The 20,774-nt window shown below is 41.4% G+C and overlaps 1 protein-coding gene across 1 annotated transcript; it reads left to right on the forward strand.

The window, feature by feature from the left end:
- The first annotated feature begins 465 nt into the window (after positions 1 to 465).
- HSP90B1 (heat shock protein 90 beta family member 1) lies at positions 466 to 17,934 on the forward strand. Its single transcript, XM_014865792.3, has 18 exons — positions 466 to 978; positions 1,925 to 2,027; positions 2,759 to 2,900; positions 3,697 to 3,813; positions 4,826 to 5,157; positions 9,272 to 9,383; positions 9,601 to 9,720; positions 10,735 to 10,851; positions 12,299 to 12,436; positions 12,522 to 12,599; positions 12,732 to 12,797; positions 13,283 to 13,552; positions 13,827 to 14,072; positions 14,591 to 14,727; positions 16,324 to 16,402; positions 16,494 to 16,649; positions 17,003 to 17,125; positions 17,639 to 17,934. Exons 1-18 carry the CDS (start codon positions 930 to 932, stop codon positions 17,666 to 17,668), a joined length of 2,415 nt encoding a protein of 804 aa, XP_014721278.1. The 5' UTR covers positions 466 to 929; the 3' UTR covers positions 17,669 to 17,934.
- Positions 17,935 to 20,774: the final 2,840 nt, after the last annotated feature.

A 20,774-nucleotide genomic window follows, 5' to 3' on the forward strand; every position in this document is an offset into this window, starting at 1 on the left:
CTTGGCCAAGGCGTGACGGCTTTCTAAGCCCGCTTCTAAAGGCTGTGTAGACTGGAGAGTCCTGGAATCGGTACAGGTTTGTACTACAATCAGAACGAGATGTCAATTCTGAACCACACAGCGCAGAGTTCCCGCAAACACACGCTGGGAAAACGCGGAAGAAAGGACCAAACTACGCAGCTGGTCAAAGACTACGACTCCCAGCATCCAATAGTGTACCCCCTAGTACGTTGCATGCCGGGAACTGAAGTCCCTCAACACCCCCATCTAAAAGCGCTCTGGGGAATTTTCAGCCTCTCACGCGTTTTTCTTTTCCGAGAAGCACTGCCAAATAGAAAGTAACTGCGAAAGGTCGCAGTGGAATCGTTCCCAAGGCGACCCCCACGCGTAGGAGGGAGAAAAGGTGAAGAACGCGTTGCCATGGCTACCGTTTCCCCTGGTCACGGAATAAACGTGCTCTGCAACCCGGAAGTGGTTCCTCTGCGACCTCTCTAAAAGGAGGGACGCTTTCTGCGCTGACGTTCATTGGACGGTTTCCCTGAGAGGCCAAAGCTTCCCTGGCAAAGGGGCGGTCCCGCGTGAGAGGGGCCCGCGGAGCCATTAGATTGGAGAACAGAGGCTACAGATGACCAATCGGACGGAGCCACGCTTCGGGCATCGGGCACCGCACCTGGACAGCTCCGATTGGTGGAGTGCGGCCCCCCCCACGAGTCCCCATTGGGTAGAGGGGGTGCGTGGTGTGGGACGATTGGTGGGTTCGTGTTTCCCGTCCCCCGCCCGCGAGAAGTGGGGGTGAAAAGCGGCCAGACCTGCTTCGGGGGTAGTGGGCGGACCGCGCGGCTTGAGGTGTGAGGAGCTGAGTCCAGGCGTGGGGGGGCGGAGGCGGCTCCTGCGATCAGAAGGGACTTGAGACTCACCGGCCGCACGCCATGAGGGCCCTGTGGGTGCTGGGCCTCTGCTGCGTCCTGCTGACCTTTGGTGAGTGATTCCGGAGGAGCGGGCACCCCCGGACGCCCCCCCCTCCACAAGCGCGGCCTCTTCTCGAAGGTTCTGGGGGCGTTGAGCCTGGGAGGGAGAGAAGGGGGCCTGCGCTGGCCCATAGCCTTTCCTCGACAGAGGTTCAGGGGTTTCGTGCGCTCTCTTCTATCTTTGGAAAGAAAGAAGGAGAACGGAGTCGTTCAAATACCCTGCGGGGCTCCCGAGGGCTCCGCCGCCTCCGGGCGGGGCTCCCGCGGCGCTCGCCCCCCGAGCCCTGCGCGTGCACCTCCCCGAGGACTTTGTCAGACGCCGCAACCTTTGGTCGTCGGCGTGGGGGCCCGCGCCCGGTCCTCCGACCCCTCGCCAACGCGCCTCGCCTTTCTTCGGCGCTGGTCCGGGGAGCGCGCGGCCCGGGTCCGCGGAAAGGCAGGGTCAGCGGGGTTGATTCAATTTTGCCCGAGGTCCTTAACATCTTAGAATGTCTTACCATCTCTTCCCCTTCTCAGGCCCCCGGGCCCGATTTCACTTCCGCCTCGCCAGAGGTTGCACAAATCCTATTTATATTCCGATCTGTGATACCGAAGGCCTGAGTTTTGGCAGGGTCGGTTTGGAGGCCTCATCTCGGCCTGTGCGCAACACGTGTGAGGGTGGAAGGGACATGGTGTCCAATGTGCTAGGCGTTATTTATAAAGGATTCGAATTTATAAGTCTTGGCTGCCTCCGTATTTCAGAATCTACTGGGGGCCCCCAGTACCTGAACTTAAATAAGAACTATGCGGGCTTACGTTGGGCACTTAAACCGGTGGATGCATTCTTCCATCCCCACCTCCCATATGTACCAGCCGAATTTTGCAACCCCTACCCTTGCCCTGTTGGATCATATTTCTGCTGAGAAGTACACGAAGCGCTGATGTTTAAGAGTTCTCCGGTGTCAAATCTTCCTTAGGGTCGGTCCGAGCTGACGATGAAGTCGATGTGGATGGTACAGTAGAAGAGGATCTGGGTAAAAGTAGAGAAGGCTCAAGGACAGATGATGAAGTGGTCCAGAGGTTTGTGCTCATCTGAAACTACAGATAAGCCCTTGTGAACGTGGAATCCAGTTGCTGCTTTTGTGTCTCTTCTCAGAAGGTTCAGATGAAATGTAACATCCCGAATTTAAATACCAAAAAATGGTCGGAGAAAACATAGATGTAGCAAGTGTGTGCCTACATATGTACCTCTTGTCCCGAAGAGTGACAGATCAAAATTGAGTGGATTCCTTTGAAAACTGTTTTGATAACACTATTTCAGAATTATTAGCACTATAACCTTTCTCAGACCTTAGAAAAGACTTTCAGTGGGTTGTATACTGAGTAAAATGTGTACAGTTAGTAATTTTTAAAAAGATTTCTGTCAGTTGAGCAGTGTTTTAAAATTTGGCCCCTTAGAACTTATAGACAGTTTTGTGGGTCCTTAGAGGTGAAAGCTTCCCAGGCAAAGGGGCGGTCCCACGTGTAAGGGGACATAAATGAATGTGACTTTGCTTTTTAGTAGAGGAAAATTGGGTTTACTTTTCTGACAATTTTAAGAATTGGGTATTTCCAACTCGGTGTTACAGGTAACCTGCTACTGTGGTAAAATAGTAATGAGATGGTAGACAGTAATATTTTATTAAGGTTTCCATTTTACCCTTTTAACCCTTAAGACAATCGTAAGAGACCACTGTGCTCTCGTCACAGATCCTATGTTTTTGGAGGGAAGCAAGCAATGCAGTATTTGCTTACCGAATTTATTTCCTTAGAGAGGAAGAGGCGATCCAGTTGGATGGATTAAATGCATCCCAAATAAGAGAACTTAGAGAGAAATCAGAAAAGTTTGCCTTCCAAGCTGAAGTTAACAGAATGATGAAACTTATCATCAATTCCTTGTATAAAAATAAAGAGGTAAGCAACATGTGGTTAGGATCATGTTATTTTGTCTCTATGTCATTGAGCACACTTGTTTACTTTCACAGTAAATGTACTTGCATGATAATTGCAAGTAAGTGGTTAGCGAAGTTTAAATAGCCACTATGTACAAGAATTGCCACTGGGTACCTATTGTGTGTGTGTGTGTTGGGTGATGAGGGAAGGATTGTTAGACATTTTCCCTTCTTTTTTCTTTTCCCTCCAAATGTGTTCATGGCCTGCTATGTAGTTGAATCTTGAGAGCAGTCACACAAACTGAATGTCATGTATTGCATACGTAAAGATCACTAGTGGAATAGTGTGATTGCTCTTACCAGTTCAGGTACCCCTTCTAGTTTCTGCAGTCCTTTGTGTAAAGAGCTGTACCTCTTTTTACCAAGAGAGTAAAGCCATCTCTGTACCATATGAAGTCTTTTCTCTGGGGTCGGCCCTGTGGCTGAGTGGTTAAGTTCACACGCTCCGCTTTGGCGGCCCAGGGTTTCACTGGTTCGAATCCTGGGTGTGGACATGGCACCACTCATCAAGTCATGCTGAGGCGGCGTCCCACATGCCACAGCTAGAAGGACCCACAACTGAAAATATACAACTATGTACTGGGGGGATTTGGGGAGAAAAAGGAAAAATAAAATGTTTTTAAAAAAAAAAAAAGTCTTACTCCTTAAAGAGTGCTTTTTCAGAATACAGGGGAGAAATAAAATGTCTGACATCAAATTTAATATCTTGTCTATCTTGAGGCTAATCTAAGTTTTTATTAAATCTGGCTTCCATTTAGATTTTCCTGAGAGAACTGATTTCAAATGCTTCTGATGCTTTAGATAAGATAAGGCTAATATCACTGACGGATGAAAATGCTCTTTCTGGAAATGAGGAACTAACGGTCAAAATTAAGGTAAGCTAAAACAATTTTCTTTTAAAGAAAAAACCCTTAGAGACAGGGAATCCATATCCATCAAGATAGGCTAGGTTATGTGGCAGTAACAAATAGCCCCCAAGTCTCAGGGGTCAGCAATATATGGCCTGTGGGCCAAATTCAACTTGCTGCCTCTCTTTATAAATAAAGTTTTATTGGAACACAGCCATGCACATTTGTGTATTATCTGTGACTCCCTTTGTGCTACATGGCAGAGTTGAGTGATTTTGATAGAGACCATATGGCTCACAAAGCCTAAAATATTTACTCTCTGGCCCTTTTACAGAAATAGTTTGCCAACCCCGGGCTTAAATCATTAATCACAGGCTGCCTGTGCCCTTTGCTTTGCGTCATTCTCACTTCAGGACACAGGCTGATTGAGCAGCGCCATCTGGACTGGGAGCTGGTCACCCTGGTGCAGAGGGAGCTTAGAGGGTCTCACATCCATTAAAGGCTCCAGCCTCAAAGCCATACTCCTGACTCCCACTTGCAACTCATTGGCCAGAATTCATCACGTGGCCTTACCCAACCACAAATGGAGAAAGTATATTCCTATGGTGTTTCTGGAAGGCAGAGAGCCTGGAACATTTAGTGAAAAACATTGATCACCACAGATTCCAAATATAGAAGTCATTCAAGTTTTGAATCCTTTTATTTTCTATGAGAGAAATAGGCAAAGCGTAAAATTTTTTTTTTAATTTTGTCTTCAAAATTAACTTGTTTAGGTCCATCTCTGCCCTCTTTATATTGATACTTTTTCAAATACACTGAACTTGAAAGTATTCTCTATAAAGAAAGATGCTTGTACTTAAGATGTGTACTTTCTAAAAAGGCCATAAAATACTATATGGAGGAAAATATCTGTTTTATTTTCTGTATTGGAACTGACATGGCCCAAAGTTGGTAGTTTCTCAATATATGGCTCAGTATTTACTTGTCATACCGTGAATATTAAGCATGTATAACTATCTTGTCCTTGACTTGCTTTTAGTGTGACAAGGAGAAGAACCTGCTACATGTCACGGACACTGGTGTAGGAATGACCCGGGAAGAGTTGGTTAAAAACCTTGGTACCATAGCCAAATCTGGCACAAGCGAGTTTTTGAACAAAATGACTGAGGCACAGGAAGATGGCCAGTCAACTTCTGAATTGATTGGTCAGTTTGGTGTCGGTTTCTATTCTGCCTTCCTTGTGGCAGATAAGGTTATTGTCACATCAAAACACAACAACGATACCCAGCACATCTGGGAATCCGACTCCAATGAGTTTTCCGTAATTGCTGACCCAAGAGGAAACACTCTAGGACGGGGAACAACAATTACGTGAGTGTTACTAATCCCTAATAAGAACTAATAGTCGTACTGAGGACCTTGACTCTCCAGTTCTGGCTCTCTGAGCACATGGCTTATTCTGGGTCTTATTTCCTTGCTTGTAACATGAGGAAATTGAACTGTTCTCATCACCTGAAGAAATACTCTGGAGGACCTGTATAGAGTGGGAAGGGTTAGCTCTTCCAGGGGAGAAGGAAAATTAGAGGCCTCGCAGAGAAGTGGCCTGGTTTTCCAGGTGAGCAAGACTTAGAAAAGTAGTGTCAAGTCCCTGGAGCCTCCTGGATAAAGGCACAGCATGTTCACAGGATTAAAGGAACTCCTCTCACGTCCTGGCAATTGCTGATAGAATTTTTGATCAACTTTTAAAAAGTTTTCTGAAGGTGGCATGGAGGGTGGCAGGACTGGATGAGAAGTGACCATTGAAGATATTCAACATCCATGATGTAACCAGGGTTGGGGGCAGGTTGGAGACAGTAGGTGCAGATAAAGGGCTTGAAAGAAGTTATGAAAGTTCTTTGGAAGAAATTGTCTTATTTGAGGATAGTTGCAAATGACTGAATTCAAATTGGAATTGGCTTTAAGGCACCATCGTTTGTATGGATGAGATGGCTCTGTGCCTCGTGGTGCTTGTGGCACTGTGAGGGAGACGGGGCGACGGGGCAGCGTTTTGCCTCCCCCTCGCCCCGCATCTCAGAGGTAGGGAAATTCCGCGTCAGGGGTCATTTGACTTACCCAGTTCTGTCAAGTGAAATGTGTCTACAGCCTCAATTTTTTTTCTTAGTTCAGTTTAAACACTAAGGATTTTTAAATATTCAAGTAGGAAAGAAGCATGTATCTACCATTTTGACCAATTTTCTTCATCCCAGAAGGCAGCGTGTCCTATCTTCGTTACCGCAGATGTTCTTTTAACGAAGACTAATGAGATGGCTGTGCTCAAGTACCTGTAGCAATTGGTTGTTCCCAGTCTGCCTTCCCCTGCCTTTGCTATTAACACGCACGGCTCCCGGCCTCATTAGGAGGCATCACTAATGGTTCTACCCGGGCGTCCTCTCTTGTTAGGCATTAGAGAAGCATCGGTAAATCACGTGTCTTAACTAGAAAGAGAGGAAATGCTGTCTCGAGAGGTGCTTATGGCCTAGGGTGCTGAGAGACAGGCGCCTTCTCTAGATGTAAGCTTCAGGAAAGCAGACTTTTGTTGACAGCTCCTTTCCCAGAGCCTAACCCTGGCCTGGCAAACATTTTATGAGTGAGTAAGGTAAGCGGGACAGCTTCGTGCAGGTAGTACAGGTGGTTGATCAGCAAATGAAACTTTACAACAGGTTCTGCTTTCCCTAGGCAAAAGGGCCTTTGTTCTTCAAGTCCTGCTACCCTGCGCTCACTCACCAGGCCTTCCTTTGAGTGTCTCTTACCTACTGGGGTTTAAGCTACCGTGGAGAATAAGAGGGATGAGGTTCCTGCTTTCACATGGCCCGTTCTAGTAAGGGAGGAAAACGAAAAATTTTAGAGTGGCAGCTGCCAGAACAGCAGCTAAGGGACACCTCCTTTATCAGAAGGCCTTTCTGAAACAGTGATGCGTTAGGTTCAGAGATTCTAGGCAGCCACGCAGCATGTTGGAAGTTCCAGAGGCAAGAGGCCCGTTTGAGGAACTGAAAGTCTAGAATGGTCAAAGGAAAATGAGAGTGAAGGCGAGGAAGTGACGAGACCAAGATCCTGCCCTGTATGTGTGACTTCATCTCACGTTTAACCAGTATAATTGAAGCTATCAGTTCAGTTTCCTGCCTACTGCTTATGTCTGTACCCTTGTGTTAGCCACTGCTGTACCTTTGTGAGAGATTTTTGTGGGGATTGAATGAGATTATGAAATTGGCATCCACTAAATGCTAATTGATATGATGATATAATTGCTTCTGTTCCTCCTACAACAAGGGAGGTATTATACAATTTTCCCCTAAAGCTAGTCTCGACTTCTGATCTATTCTTTCTCATCTTGCTTCCTCAGAGACTAAGCATAAATTCATTACTACCCTATCTTTCTAAAGTCAGCCTTTCCCGCGCACCTCCCTCTTTCACATCAAAGTGTAAACATGTTCCAGTCTCTCTAGGGGCAGGCGGGAAGGCAGGTAGCGCCAGGCCCCCTTCTACTGTCAGGCACACGCTCTTTCTTCCCGCCCTACGATTGAGCTTGAAAAAGTACACTTGCCTTCAGTTCATGCCTCAGCCCGCTGTGTTTTGACTTTATCCACCACCTTTCCTTTAAAATAAGTCATCAGTGATCCTTGTTGCTAAATCCAGTGGATTTGAGTTTGTTTGTTTTTTTTCCCATTAACATTGCTCCTAGCAATAGATTCTCTTTTTTTCTTAGTTTTTCTCATGTTTTCTACAGAATTTGCTTTCTACTGTGCACTCCCTAAAACAATCTACCAAGTACCCAGCTTCCATGACCCTGTATATCTTTTTTTTATTTCCTTTGCCTGTTCCTTAAATGTTAATAAAAAGTTAAGTTTCAGCCCTTTTCTCATTATCCTGTGTTCCTCATGCAGTCTTAGTCTCGGGATTCAGGTAGCAGCTTTTTCTTGGGGTTCTCAAATCTATATTCTTAGTCTAGATCAGCAATCAGCAAACTTTTTCTTAAAGAGCTAGCTGGAAAATATTTTAAGCTTATAAAGTATAGGATCTGTTACAAGTCACAACCTTGCTGTTTTATCTTGAAAGTAGCTGTAAACAATATATGATGAGGTTGTGTCTTGATAAAGTTTATTGTGGGTGCCAGCCATAGTTTGTCAACCCCTGGTGTGGGTCTCACTGCTGGGCTCTGTGCTCATGTATCTAATTGCCTTTTAAATATCTCTGACTAAGATGTCTAACCATCGGCTTCAACTTAGATCCAAAACTGAACTCTCCCCAATCCCACGTCACTAAGGTGTGTGCTGCTCCAAGACTAGAGACTTAGTCGGCTCACTAGGTTATGTCATCGTGTACTGTCCACTTGTTGGCATGTGCTCCTAAACTAAGATTTTTGAGGCAGAAAGGGAACCATGGATAAATGTCCCATATTTACTGGGAGCACAAACATCAAGATATGGGCCACCCGCTGAGTTTGAGTGCGCGTTGTGATTTGTTATGTTTGGTGGGTGGAGGAGGGACTGGCAGAGGGGCAGTGAGGAAGAAGAGGAAGCAGTGCTCCAATTTTCAGTATTGGGATTATCTTTAGATACAGTACACCTCTGGTGGAAATATTCTGTTTCTGCCCTGTCCAATATGGCAGCCACTGGCCACATGTCACTATTGAGTACTTGGAATGTGGTGGTACAACTAACTTTAAATTTTATTTACGTAGTCACATGTGACTGGTGGCTATTGGTTAGGATAGTGCAGATATAAACAATAATTCACATTAATTTTCTAGCTTTTTGAAGGACTTTAGCATGTTTTTATTAGGAGTTCACTATCTACAATAATCATTTGATTTTTAGAGTAACTATCAGAATGCATGTAATTCCACTTTTCTCCAGAATGTGCCAGTGCCTTCTCACCTTAAGCTGTGTTAAGATTTAAGTTCTTCAAATGAAAAAACCCAACATATTCAGAAAATTGGTAACATTTTCATTTTCTGCTTAGAACTAAGAGCGTTCTCTCTTGAGGGAACGCAAGGAAGATTCTTCCCTTTACCCTACTGACATTTGGTATATTTAGCTCACAAACCCTTGTTGATGATGGGAATTTTTTGTTTTTTTTCTAGCTGAGGATTAGCCCTAAGCTAACATCTGTTGCCAGTCTCCCCCTGCCCAAGATTAGCCCTAAGCTAACATCTGTGCCAGTCTTCCTCCATTTTATATGTGGGTCACCACCACAGCATGGCTGACAGGTAGTGTAGGTCCACACCTGGGATCCAAACCCGTGAACCCAGGCCACTGAATCAGAGCCTGCCAAACTTATCCACTACCCCATGGGGACAGCCTGAGAATTCTTAATGTGAATAACACAACATCTTGGATTACATAGAGTGGTTGGCTTTTAGCATTGTCAGGAAAGTATTTAGATGAATTTATAATCAAATCGTCTAAGCCATGGATGTGTCTCTATAAACATCTTATTTTCCTTGCAGCCTTGTTTTGAAAGAAGAAGCATCTGATTACCTTGAATTGGATACAATTAAAAATCTTGTGAAAAAATATTCACAGTTCATAAACTTTCCTATTTATGTATGGAGCAGCAAGGTAAATCTGTTGATAAAATTTATGTGTATGACCCTGGCACATATTTAAATACTTAACACTTACAGAATGAAGGTTGAACGTGGTTTTTTCTGTTTAGAGTACTCTTGGGGTTTTCCTACAGACGGCATATTTTTTTGAGCTGTAATTTTGTTTGATATTCTATAGTTGAAGTCAGAATTATTAAATGATGAGTTAATTCTACTTTATACTTCCACAGACTGAAACAGTTGAGGAACCCATGGAAGAAGAAGAAGCAGCAAAAGAAGAAAAAGAAGACTCTGATGATGAAGCTGCAGTAGAAGAAGAAGAAGAAGAAAAGAAACCGAAAACTAAAAAAGTAAGTCTGGTTCATCTCCCCACTGAAAATATTGTTTAGGATATGTTAGGGAAAACACAGAAACCTAAGTATGCACAGACTGGCTTGAGCTAAGCGTCAGGTCTTAAAGGTCTTATCTTTCCAAGTGGTGAGCCCATAGGCCTAACCTTTAAAACAAGGACTTAGTTTATTGTGTGTGTTTTCCCCCTCTAGAAAGTGTTAAGTAGTGAACACAGGTCATTCTTGTAGAGTTTTCTGACTTCTACATATTGCCCAGGACTGGCGGCTTATAATATGTTTTTGAATTTTAAAATCTTAAAAAGCTTTCTGCATCTTCTTTTGTCTTATAGATATTAACTATAAAATTAGTTCTCCAGCCTGCTCAGGTAGCAGAATAGGCAGAAGTAGTGGTGGTGGGTTTTGAGGAATATTTATTGTAAGATGTTGGATTTCCATCAGTCACGAAATAAGAACATATAATATGTATATCCTTCTAACCTCAAAACAGGTGTTTTCAAGAAATAACATTTTAGCTAGTTAAAAACAACACAAGAACTTTAATTGGCTTTTTATCAATTATGATAACCAGTTGCCTTTTTTGTATTATAATACCAGGCTTAAATGTTGAGAGAAACACTTAAAAAAAAAAAAAGTTGGGGGGGGGCTAGCCCCATTACAGAGTGGTTAAGTTCGCATGCTCCACTTCGGTGGCCCAGGGTTTCGCCATTTCAAATCCTGGGCGAGGACATGACGCTGCTCATCAAGCCATGGTGAGGCAGCATCCCACATGCCACAACTAGAAGGACCCACAACTAGAAATAGACAACTATGTACTGGAGGGCTTTGTGGAGAAGAAGGAAAAATAAAATCTTTAAAAAAAAAAAAAAGAATTTTGATCCAGTTGGCAGGAGCTGTACTAGATTCAAGGTATCCTTTGATGTTTCTCGTATTCTTTTGAAATGTCCTAAAGCTGTGGTTACCACTCATATGACTGTTGATGAGTGCTAGGAGGTTAATCAAATACTATAACTTCAGGTTGAAAAAACTGTCTGGGATTGGGAACTTATGAATGATATCAAACCGATATGGCAGAGACCATCAAAAGAAGTAGAAGATGATGAATACAAAGCTTTCTACAAATCATTTTCAAAGGTAAGTATTATTTTAGAATAATGTGATAATGAAACATTACTAACTCAAAAGTATGTTTTAAAATAGTTTTATAACTACAACACAGTTGGTTTCCTTTTTAATCCTGTGTATTTTATATTATACATTAAAAAAAGTTTACTCTGAGAATCTAGAGGCTTTCAACACATTGCCAGGGGGGTCTCTGTTACAGAAAAGATGAAGAACCACTCACATAGGTAGAGGTTTGATTTCCACTATAAAAATCATAAAACAAAATCATGTTATTGAGTGGTTTTTAACATAATCTTCAAAGAGCTTGTTTACAGCAATATCAAACAATTATTGTGAGGTCATATGCCTTGGAATAGTTACTAAATCTGTGTTTCCTCGCTTGTTTTTTTTTTTTCTTTTACTGATCCCTTCTTGTAATTCTGAAGAATGCAAAACTAGCGTTTGATTGATTGTTTCAAGTTAGTGTTTCCCCAGATAGCAGTGTGTACAAAATAGACTAGTTTAATGGACTTAGCATGGCTAGATAAAACTTAATATTCTCTGATAGTATTTGTTCCTTACTCTTTATTCCATCTGTTGATTTCTTATTGAGCCTTCATTTTCCTTTTGTAAACATGCAACCATTCTTTAAGCTTTACTTCTAAAAACTATCCCTTGGTTCTGCCTCCATTTTTATTCCCATGTGTATATAAATGTACTTTGCTCTGGGGCAGCTGTATTAGAAATATTATGTGAGCCACACGTCATCTTAAATTTTTTAGAAGCCACATTTTTTTTAAACAGGTGATGTTAATTTTTAAATTTTTTTTTAACCCAACATACCCAAAATAGTGTTATTTCAACATGTAATTAATAATGAAGTATTTCATTCTCCTTTTTTGTGGGGGTAGGGGTACTGTGTCTTCAAAGTCTGGTGTTATTTTACACCAGCACATTGCAGTTTGAACAAGCCACATTTCAAGTGCTCAGTAGCCACATGTGGGTATTGTAATGGATAATGCAGATCCAGGGAATTTCTATCTTTATAGCTATTTACATATCTCTTTATAGCCACTGCTGTAGTCCAGTTCCCATGGAAGAAGTTTCTTCCTGAGTGCTTTTTGTGGTTGATCAGTATACTCATCAAGTGTTGTATGTTATTTTGTCATTTAGGCAGGATGATGGTTTTCCTGTCTTGTTCTCTCACATGTGTGGAACCTAGGCTCATCTGCACTTCCCTGAGTTAGGAGATAGAATAATGGTATTGACATCACCACCAAAACAACCATGTCTAGCTACTTAGCACTGTAATCTTCAGTGTTTCTTCTTCCGTCCAGGCCCCTCGCCCCTTTTTGATAAGCGAACTTTTTTGTTCCTTAAATGCTAAACTGAATGTGGGCCCACCCCATAAATTGCTTGGCCTTTGCACTGCCTTCTTCCTGTGCCTTTTGAATGACTAAGTGCCAACTTTCCGTAGGAAAGTGACGACCCCATGGCTTATATCCACTTTACTGCTGAAGGGGAAGTGACCTTCAAATCCATTTTATTTGTACCCACATCTGCTCCACGTGGTCTGTTTGACGAATATGGATCTAAGAAGAGTGATTACATTAAGGTGGGTTTTTAAGTAGTATAAACCGAATTTAAAATTTGAAAATCTAATTTCCTGAAAGTGACTCTCTTTTTTGGTCTCTCCTTAGCTGTATGTGCGCCGAGTATTCATCACAGACGACTTCCATGATATGATGCCCAAGTACCTTAATTTTGTCAAGGGTGTTGTAAGTATCTGAAGATTCGGGGGGGAGGGGTTAGAGTCGGGGTCTGGAAGTGGAGTTTTTGGGGGAGGTGGGAGTGTCGGGGTTTGGAGTGTTTTCATTGCTCACTGAACTACTTTCTTTTGCCATCTAAAGGTGGACTCGGATGATCTTCCCTTGAATGTTTCTCGAGAGACTCTTCAGCAACATAAACTGCTTAAGGTGAGTGTCTGGGAGCAGACTGGCCGCTTTGCTCTTTGGGCTTCAGAGGACAGGCTCCATTAGTGGAGTCACCAGACGTTGAGACAGTCCTTGGCTCTTCAGATAAAGAGCTTAATTTTACTCTGGAATTATCAAATCTGAAAATCTGTTTTCCCCCCACCATTTTATATCAAAAATTTTCAAAAGAACGGTTGAAAAAATTGTATAGTGAACACCCGTCTATACCCACTACCTGGTCTGAAGTTAGAATGTAGACCTTAAAGCAAGATACTGTGAAAGCAGTCTCTTGTGACTCTTGCCACAGGTGGCTTAGTTTCTGCTGCGTCGTCGGAGTGAGTGCCCCCCATTCCCTGCCCCCTGGTAAATGCCAGTGACGATGCCCGGTCTTCGCATCTTTCACCACTACTCCCTGCTACCTTACATATGCAGGTTCTCAGATGGTGGAGATGAAGTTCTCTAATCAGTTACTGTTCAATTTTGTTTAGGTGATTAGAAAGAAGCTTGTCCGTAAAACTCTGGACATGATCAAGAAGATTGCTGATGAGAAGTACAATGATACTTTTTGGAAAGAATTTGGTACCAACATCAAGCTTGGTGTGATTGAAGATCACTCAAATCGAACACGTCTTGCTAAACTTCTTAGATTCCAGTCTTCTCATCATCCAAGTGATATTACTAGTCTAGACCAGTATGTGGAAAGAATGAAGGAGAAACAAGACAAAATCTACTTCATGGCTGGGTCCAGCAGAAAAGAGGTGAGATGAACTCCAACTGTCAGGGATCCTGGTCTGTAGCTGGGATTTATTGCCAACTCTTGAGAAAAAAGGGAAAACTTCATTGTAATTGTGAACTGGCATAGTGAGCAGGCCTGGTTGGTCACTGACAGGAATGTCATTTATGTCCTCTGCACCTCTTACTTCTCCACCTGTAAGATGGGATTGTCACTACTATATACACACAGCTGCTAGGATGAGTGAATACATATACCAAGGCTGGACTTGGAAAACTGTACTGCCCTTATTTTCGTAGGCCGAATCTTCTCCGTTTGTTGAGCGACTTCTGAAAAAGGGCTACGAAGTGATTTATCTCACAGAACCTGTGGACGAATACTGCATCCAGGCTCTTCCGGAGTTCGACGGGAAGAGGTTCCAGAATGTTGCCAAGGAAGGAGTGAAGTTTGATGAAAGTGAGAAAACTAAGGAGAGTCGTGAAGCAGTTGAGAAAGAATTTGAGCCTCTGCTCAATTGGATGAAAGATAAAGCCCTCAAGGACAAGGTATTCTTCTGGAAATTCGAAATTGTGAAAAGTTTAGCACCTGCGTTTTTTAAAAAGTTTTGTCAACAAATTCAACTTTGCAGCTGGTTACCTTGTAACCATTAAAGTTGTACAGGGTATTTAATATTGTGGTTAAATTATTGGGAGGAGAAGCGTAAAATTTATGAACTACAGAGAATTAAAAGGATGATAGTGGTTATTCTGTATGAGGGTACTGGGTTGGTTTGTTTTTCTTTATCACTGAAACTTTTCTGTAGTTTAATACTGCTTTTGTAATAAATTTTTACAGGTTAAATTTAAGTTTTATATGTTTTTAAAAGTTGATGTTTAAGTATTTCTGACTGAAAAATTCAGATTATTAAATGACAGTGTCTAAGAATCTGAATGAGAGGTACTCTTATGACTTGCCTCTGTTTATGATCTTAACTGATGAATCCTTAAAGAGTTGAAATGCAATTACTGAATGAGCTTAACTATTGAGATTTATATGTATCTAACTTTTAATTTCTTCTCCTAAGATTGAAAAGGCTGTGGTGTCTCAGCGCCTGACAGAGTCTCCGTGTGCTCTCGTGGCCAGCCAGTACGGGTGGTCGGGGAACATGGAGAGAATCATGAAAGCTCAAGCATACCAAACGGGCAAGGACATCTCTACAAAGTAAGCCTCCTCCGGAAGGTCCCTGCCAACGTGGTAGCTCTTGTCCAGGCTTCCTTTAGAAGATAAGGCCAGCTTCTCCGCCAAGAGCTGAGGTGTTAAGTGTCCACGCTGTGTAGTATATATTATGCAGACAACAAGTTTACAAAGGGATGCCTGCTACATTAGATTGATAAAGAAAAGGTCTTGGACTCATGATTTATTTTATAGTATACAAATGTAAATTGTCTTAATCTTTTACACATACTTTTCATTAGATTATATTCTTGGCCTGGTATCTGGACTTTTACATTTTTAGTTAATATTTACAGATGAGGTTAGTGACAGTTACATTTCTCAAATGTGACTACCCCCTCCCCCCACCAACAGTGTGCTCCACAAAATAAAGAGTAAAGGACCCGTGAGCTGAAAGGGTCCTTTCGTTATTTGAGCTCAAGGGCCAAGTACTGGAGGTCCAGTGGGTCTTCAATACCCTTTACTTTCAAGAAATATATAGTTCAAGTTTATATTTTAATGTCACAGCAATGGCTTGAAAATAACTTCTTTCCTGCTCTTTCTCTCTTCTTCCATCTGGAATATCTTCTGTCTTGTTTACAACCTAATCATCATACCTTTTTACCCAAGACCTAGCTTAAGGATTCTTTTCACAAGTACAGTCTCCATTGTCATAATGCCAAAACTCCATTTAAAGAAAATATATATATATATATAATGTATTTCATAATTAGTTTGACTCACCACTGTATAATGTATATACACAAAATGCTAAAATGCTGTTTTGCTTGTCTTGGTCTCTGTCTAGATTATAAATTTCAGGTGGAGAAGACCAGATTTCTGCTTATGTCCCATTGCAACTGTATAATAGCCATTTAATGCCACTTGTTTCAGTAATTAACAGGAAATTCCTTCCATTCAGCAAACATTTGAGCACCTACTGTGTCTATACACAGGTCGTCTAAAGCAAACATTGCTTCTGTCTTTGTGACATTCAGACTAGTCAGGATGACACATCAAGCTGTGATCTTGTGAGCCTGGCATAGATAACGGGTATACCAAGATAGGGTAGATGTGGTGCCTCCCTGCCCTCAGCATGCAGCTGCAGGCGGGAGAACAATCATCTGACAAGGGAATGTAAAGATCACGAAGGGATGTTCAGACTGCATTGGGAACTGAGCTCAGATGAAAGAAACAAGTTTTCTTGCGACCATATTGGTGAAGGCATCACAGAGAAGATGTTATTTTGCAGCACCCAGAGGCTGCCCAGACACTTCAGAATTCTGTGGGAGACAGAGCTGCAATTAAGGTAGTGAGAATAAATTAAGAGGGGATGAACAAGACATTAAATCAGTTCATCCACTCAACAAAATGTTCTAGGCACTTGGGAGTCATTAATAAATAAAATAGTTCTCTTCATTTCACTCTTTCATCTAATCATGTCCATCCGCCTTTAAAAGGGAAAGCGTGATATAGCAATGTAAGCACGTCTTGATTTTTTCCAAGAGTTATTCTCTGTAATTATGAAAGTTAGTAACAGAATACAAGAAATGTGTGAACCCTAAAATTGATTGTTTGTAAACGTTTACTTTTACCCCTGAACAGTTATTATGCCAGCCAGAAGAAAACATTTGAAATTAATCCCAGACACCCGCTGATCAAAGATATGCTTCGACGAGTTAAGGTGAGTAATAATACAGCCATGCTACTTTGTCTTTTAATTTGAATACTTTGTACCTTTTAATATTAATCAAGTGTGACGACTTCTATTTCAGGAAGATGAAGATGACAAAACAGTTTCAGATCTTGCTGTGGTTTTGTTTGAAACAGCAACACTGCGATCAGGATATCTTTTACCAGACACGAAAGCATATGGAGATAGAATAGAAAGGATGCTGCGCCTCAGTTTAAACATTGACCCCGATGCAAAGGTTTGTATGCTCAGCCTACCCACAGAGGTTTATTTTTTTCTTCCTTTCTTTAGGAATAGGCTTCCCATGATTAAGTGATGTTGCTCAGAGAAGTTTGACTGATTTCTACTTTTTTTAAATAATTTATTGAATTTTGAATTCCCGGTATCACACTGTGCTCGAAATTAATGAGAAATTCTCCTTTTACATCCTTTTTTTTGTCTGTCTCCCTTTGTTAGTTTGACTGTTAACTCTAATTAGAAGATTTACCTACAGTTCTGGATAGACGGAAGTGAAGTTAATTGTGATCTTATACATTTAAATGAGCAAAGTGAAAATAGATCCATTAATGGGCTCATAAATGTTGCTCTTAGGTTGAAGAAGAACCCGAAGAAGAACCTGAAGAAACAACAGAGGACACCACAGACGACACGGAGCAAGACGAAGAAGAAGAAATGGATGGAGGAGCAGATGAAGAAGAAGAAGAAACAGCAAAGGTATAGCAACTCAGGAATGGGACTTGCACTTTCAGTTCTGGCAAAGTTAGGACTGTGTGACTTAGAGAAATCTGCCTAAAAATAGGCATCTAATTCTGCCTAAAAATAGGCATCTAATATCAAATTCAAAAGCTGGAGCAAATCACATTTTTCTTTAAATAAAGTGTATACTTTGATCTTCCCACTTCCTTTATTCCAGCCATCCTATTCATGAGATGTATTTAAACAGACTTCCTTAGCCTACAATGCTTCCATATTCTTTCCACTTGCTTCTGCCTCGCTGTATAGCAGCATTGGGCTTTTTAAAATTTTTGATTGGTTGTGTTTGGGGGCCATTCATCTTGTTGGTGTGTTCTGAATTGTTTTGCATATTAGCAAGGTGAGGTTCTAGCCTACAGCTGAAATCATGGAAATAGGCTAGGTCCATTTAAATTTTTTTTTTCTATACATGAAACTTCTGTGAGCTAAGGTTTTTTCTGCTAGCTTTTAATGTCTTATTTTTTTTTTTTACAGAAATCCACAGCTGATAAAGATGAATTGTAAATTACACTCTCACCATTTGGATCCTGTGTGGAGAGGGAATGTGAAATTTAAGTCATTTCTTTTGGGAGAGACTTGTTTTTGATGCTCCCCTGACCCCCTTCTCCCCTGCACTGTAAAATGTTGGGATTGTGGGTCACAGGAAGAAGTGGGTTTTTTTAGTTGAATTTTTTTTAACATTCCTCATGAATGTAAATTTGTACTATTTAACTGACTATTCTTGGTGTAAAATCTTGTCATGTGTATAAAAATAAAAAAGATCCCAAATACTCAGTGTCTTGCCTGTCTTTTCATAATGTGTTGTATAAAACTACCTATACTTGGCTGATAATTTTTTTAATCACGCATCTTGGGTTTTTTCCGCACAAAAGTAATTCATACTTATCAAAAAGTTTTTTTAAAAATCAAGTATTTTTAAAAATCACCCATAGAAGAATCTTCCATATGGAGAATTCCAGGTGAAGCTTAATTCTCCTTTCCTTTTTGAATGAGGGCTGGACTTAGTGACTGTCTTCTAAAGAACAGAGTATAGAAAGGAGAAACAGTAACTTTATAGCAGAGAAACCTGGCAGTCACTACCTTAACCAAGTGATCAAGGTTAATATTACCAATGATGTCATGTACCCCCCCTGATATGATATGACGAGAAATGTTCTTTCTTTTGGAAAGAACACCTCTGGTATTCTTTCCAAAAATAACCTAATGAGAAAAACATCAGACAAACCTAGACTATGTGAACCATACTCTTGTTCAAAGCTTTCAAGGTCAAAACCAAGGAGAGAAATAGAGATTGGAAGAGACTTAAAGAGACATGGCACCTAAACGCAGTGGAGTGCCCTGGATTAAAACTAGTGAAACCCAATGAAGTCTGGAGGATAGTTAACTGGCTCCTTAGCTTTGACATGTACCATGTACGATAGCATTCATGGAAATAGGGAGAGGTATATGGCAACACAGTACTGTCTTAGCCTTTGTATTTTGGAGTTAGATTTACAAAAAAGTTGCAGTCTTTTAAAAAACACCCATAATCCTACCACAGAGATAACTATAGAGATTGAGGGAAGATCCTCATTGAGCTATCATTTAATTTCTTTTGAAATATATACTTACGGGAGAAAGTTTCTCTAATTTCAGTAGTCATATAGCCATCCGAAATGGGAGTTTTGTTCTAGTAACTGTGGCTAGAGAGAAAATCTTTTCCAATTGCTTATTTAGAGATCATGTGTATGTAAGAAAGTTCTGTGGAACCTAATTTTATGTACTGTAAGTTTTGTTTTTTGTTTTGAAAGATTGGCCCTGAGCTAACATCTGTTGCCAATCTTCCTCTTTTTTTCTTTTCTTCTCCCCAAAGCCCCCCAGTACATAGTTGTATATTCTAGTTGTAGGTCCTTCTAGTTGAGCTACGTGGGACGCCGCCTCAGCATATCCTGATGAGTGGTGCTAGGTCCGCGCCCAGGATTAGAACCCGTGAAACCCTGCGCTGTCAAAGCAGAGCACTGCAAACTTAACCACTCGGCCACAGGGCTGGCCCCTGTACTATAAGTTTTGTTAGGGACTAAACAATTTTCCTGAAAATCTAGGACCCCTTTCTGGGTTTCTAGTATTTCTGTTCATTGTATCCTTCCTACCCTTCCCCACAAGCTGTTTTTCTAGGGTTAGCTTGCCATAATCGTTTTGAAATCACCAGCTACTCTAGTTGAATGTGTATCTTTTTAAAAATCTGCCCTCCTTTTCTCTTACAAGAAATAAAATGGGAGCTCAGTCATAGAGAAACATGCTATAGTTAAGGTATAGCTTCCCTTCATAATTCAGTGTTACGTTAGCTATTAGCTATAATTTGTTTCCAATTTTTTGGCCACTATAAATTACCATTTTTAATGATTGTTATGATACAGAAGTTAAAGCCATCAGATTGCATTAAATTAGAGACGTGAAACTTTTGCTCCTCAAAATCCTCTAATTACAAATTCCAAATGTCCATTGTTTCCAGCACGAAGCATAAAAAGTATCATACTCCCTTAGTTTTTGGTAAAAAGAAACAGCTACATCATAAACACCTTGTATAACAACTCTTTGACCTACCATAGTGTGCCAAACAGGTTGCAACTGGTCTATCTTGGACTTTTTTTCCTCCACAGCTTTATTAAGGAACAATCTAATACTAGTTTTAATTTTTGGTTTGTATATGTCACCAATTTGGTTTTCCAGGAAGCACGGGGATGGAGTTTAGTGTACAGGATGTTTATTAAGGAGTGTCCTTGGATCAACCCCTGTGGAAGGAAAGGAAATGGAATTGAGCAGAAGTTCAGCTGTCAAGGTAGGAACAAAGACAGCCTCAGTCAACCCAGTGGGGCGTTGAGCTACAATAGGGCCCTTCAGAGCTGCCCACCCGATCTGTGTCATGCTGAATGGCAAGTGTGTAGGAGCTGGCAACTGAAGGCTGCTCACTGACAGCACTCAGCCTGGGGCAGCAAGCCTTTCCTCGTGGAATCTGAGTAACACATTTCAACACCCATCACAAAGTATGTTTTTCACAATGGGGGTCAACTTCAAAAAAGGAAAAGAATATATATCTTGGTGAAAGTCACTTAGAATCAGTACCTACTGAAATTATGGCATTTTTACTTCTGGAAAATTTCTAATAGCTAGAAAATTAATTTTTCACCTTCATGAAGCCGTTGTCTTGTAGGAGAGTTGGGTTCAAATCATGAGTTTTTTCCTCAACGACTAGACCAATCACTCTACCTATGAAAGGACCTATTTTCAAGTATGGTCCACCGCATTCACCCATGGCACGAGGGTCCTCCCCTTGTGCAGAGACTGGCCCCAGAGGGCAGGTCCTTTCTGCATGCCAAGGCGGGGAGAGGCCCCCAGGCCTTCATTCTGGAAGGTAATGAGGGGCTCCTCACTGCTATCTACAAAATGCCTTATCAAAGCTCACCAATTTGGTGTTCATCCACTAAAGTTAGTGGAGAACTGGAATCTGAAATTGGCAGTTTAGCAATGAGAAATAAAAACTCCACCTGACAAATTCAGTTGCTGAAACTAGTTCAGAGCTAAAAATGATTTTTAGTGTTGATTTATACTAAGTGCCCTTCCTGACACCTCT

The sequence above is a fragment of the Equus asinus genome, chromosome 4 (genome assembly GCF_041296235.1).
Source record: "Equus asinus isolate D_3611 breed Donkey chromosome 4, EquAss-T2T_v2, whole genome shotgun sequence".
In the NCBI taxonomy this organism is placed as follows: Eukaryota; Metazoa; Chordata; class Mammalia; order Perissodactyla; family Equidae; genus Equus; species Equus asinus.

Bases quoted from the DNA above. Each gene is read 5' to 3' on its own strand.
- HSP90B1 (XM_014865792.3), top strand. From the start codon at position 930: ATGAGGGCCCTGTGGGTGCTGGGCCTCTGCTGCGTCCTGCTGACCTTT. The intron at 5,158-9,271 runs GTGAGTGTTACT...TTTTCCTTGCAG, and splicing joins GGACGGGGAACAACAATTAC to CCTTGTTTTGAAAGAAGAAG. The intron at 16,403-16,493 runs GTGAGTAATAAT...CTTCTATTTCAG, and splicing joins ATATGCTTCGACGAGTTAAG to GAAGATGAAGATGACAAAAC.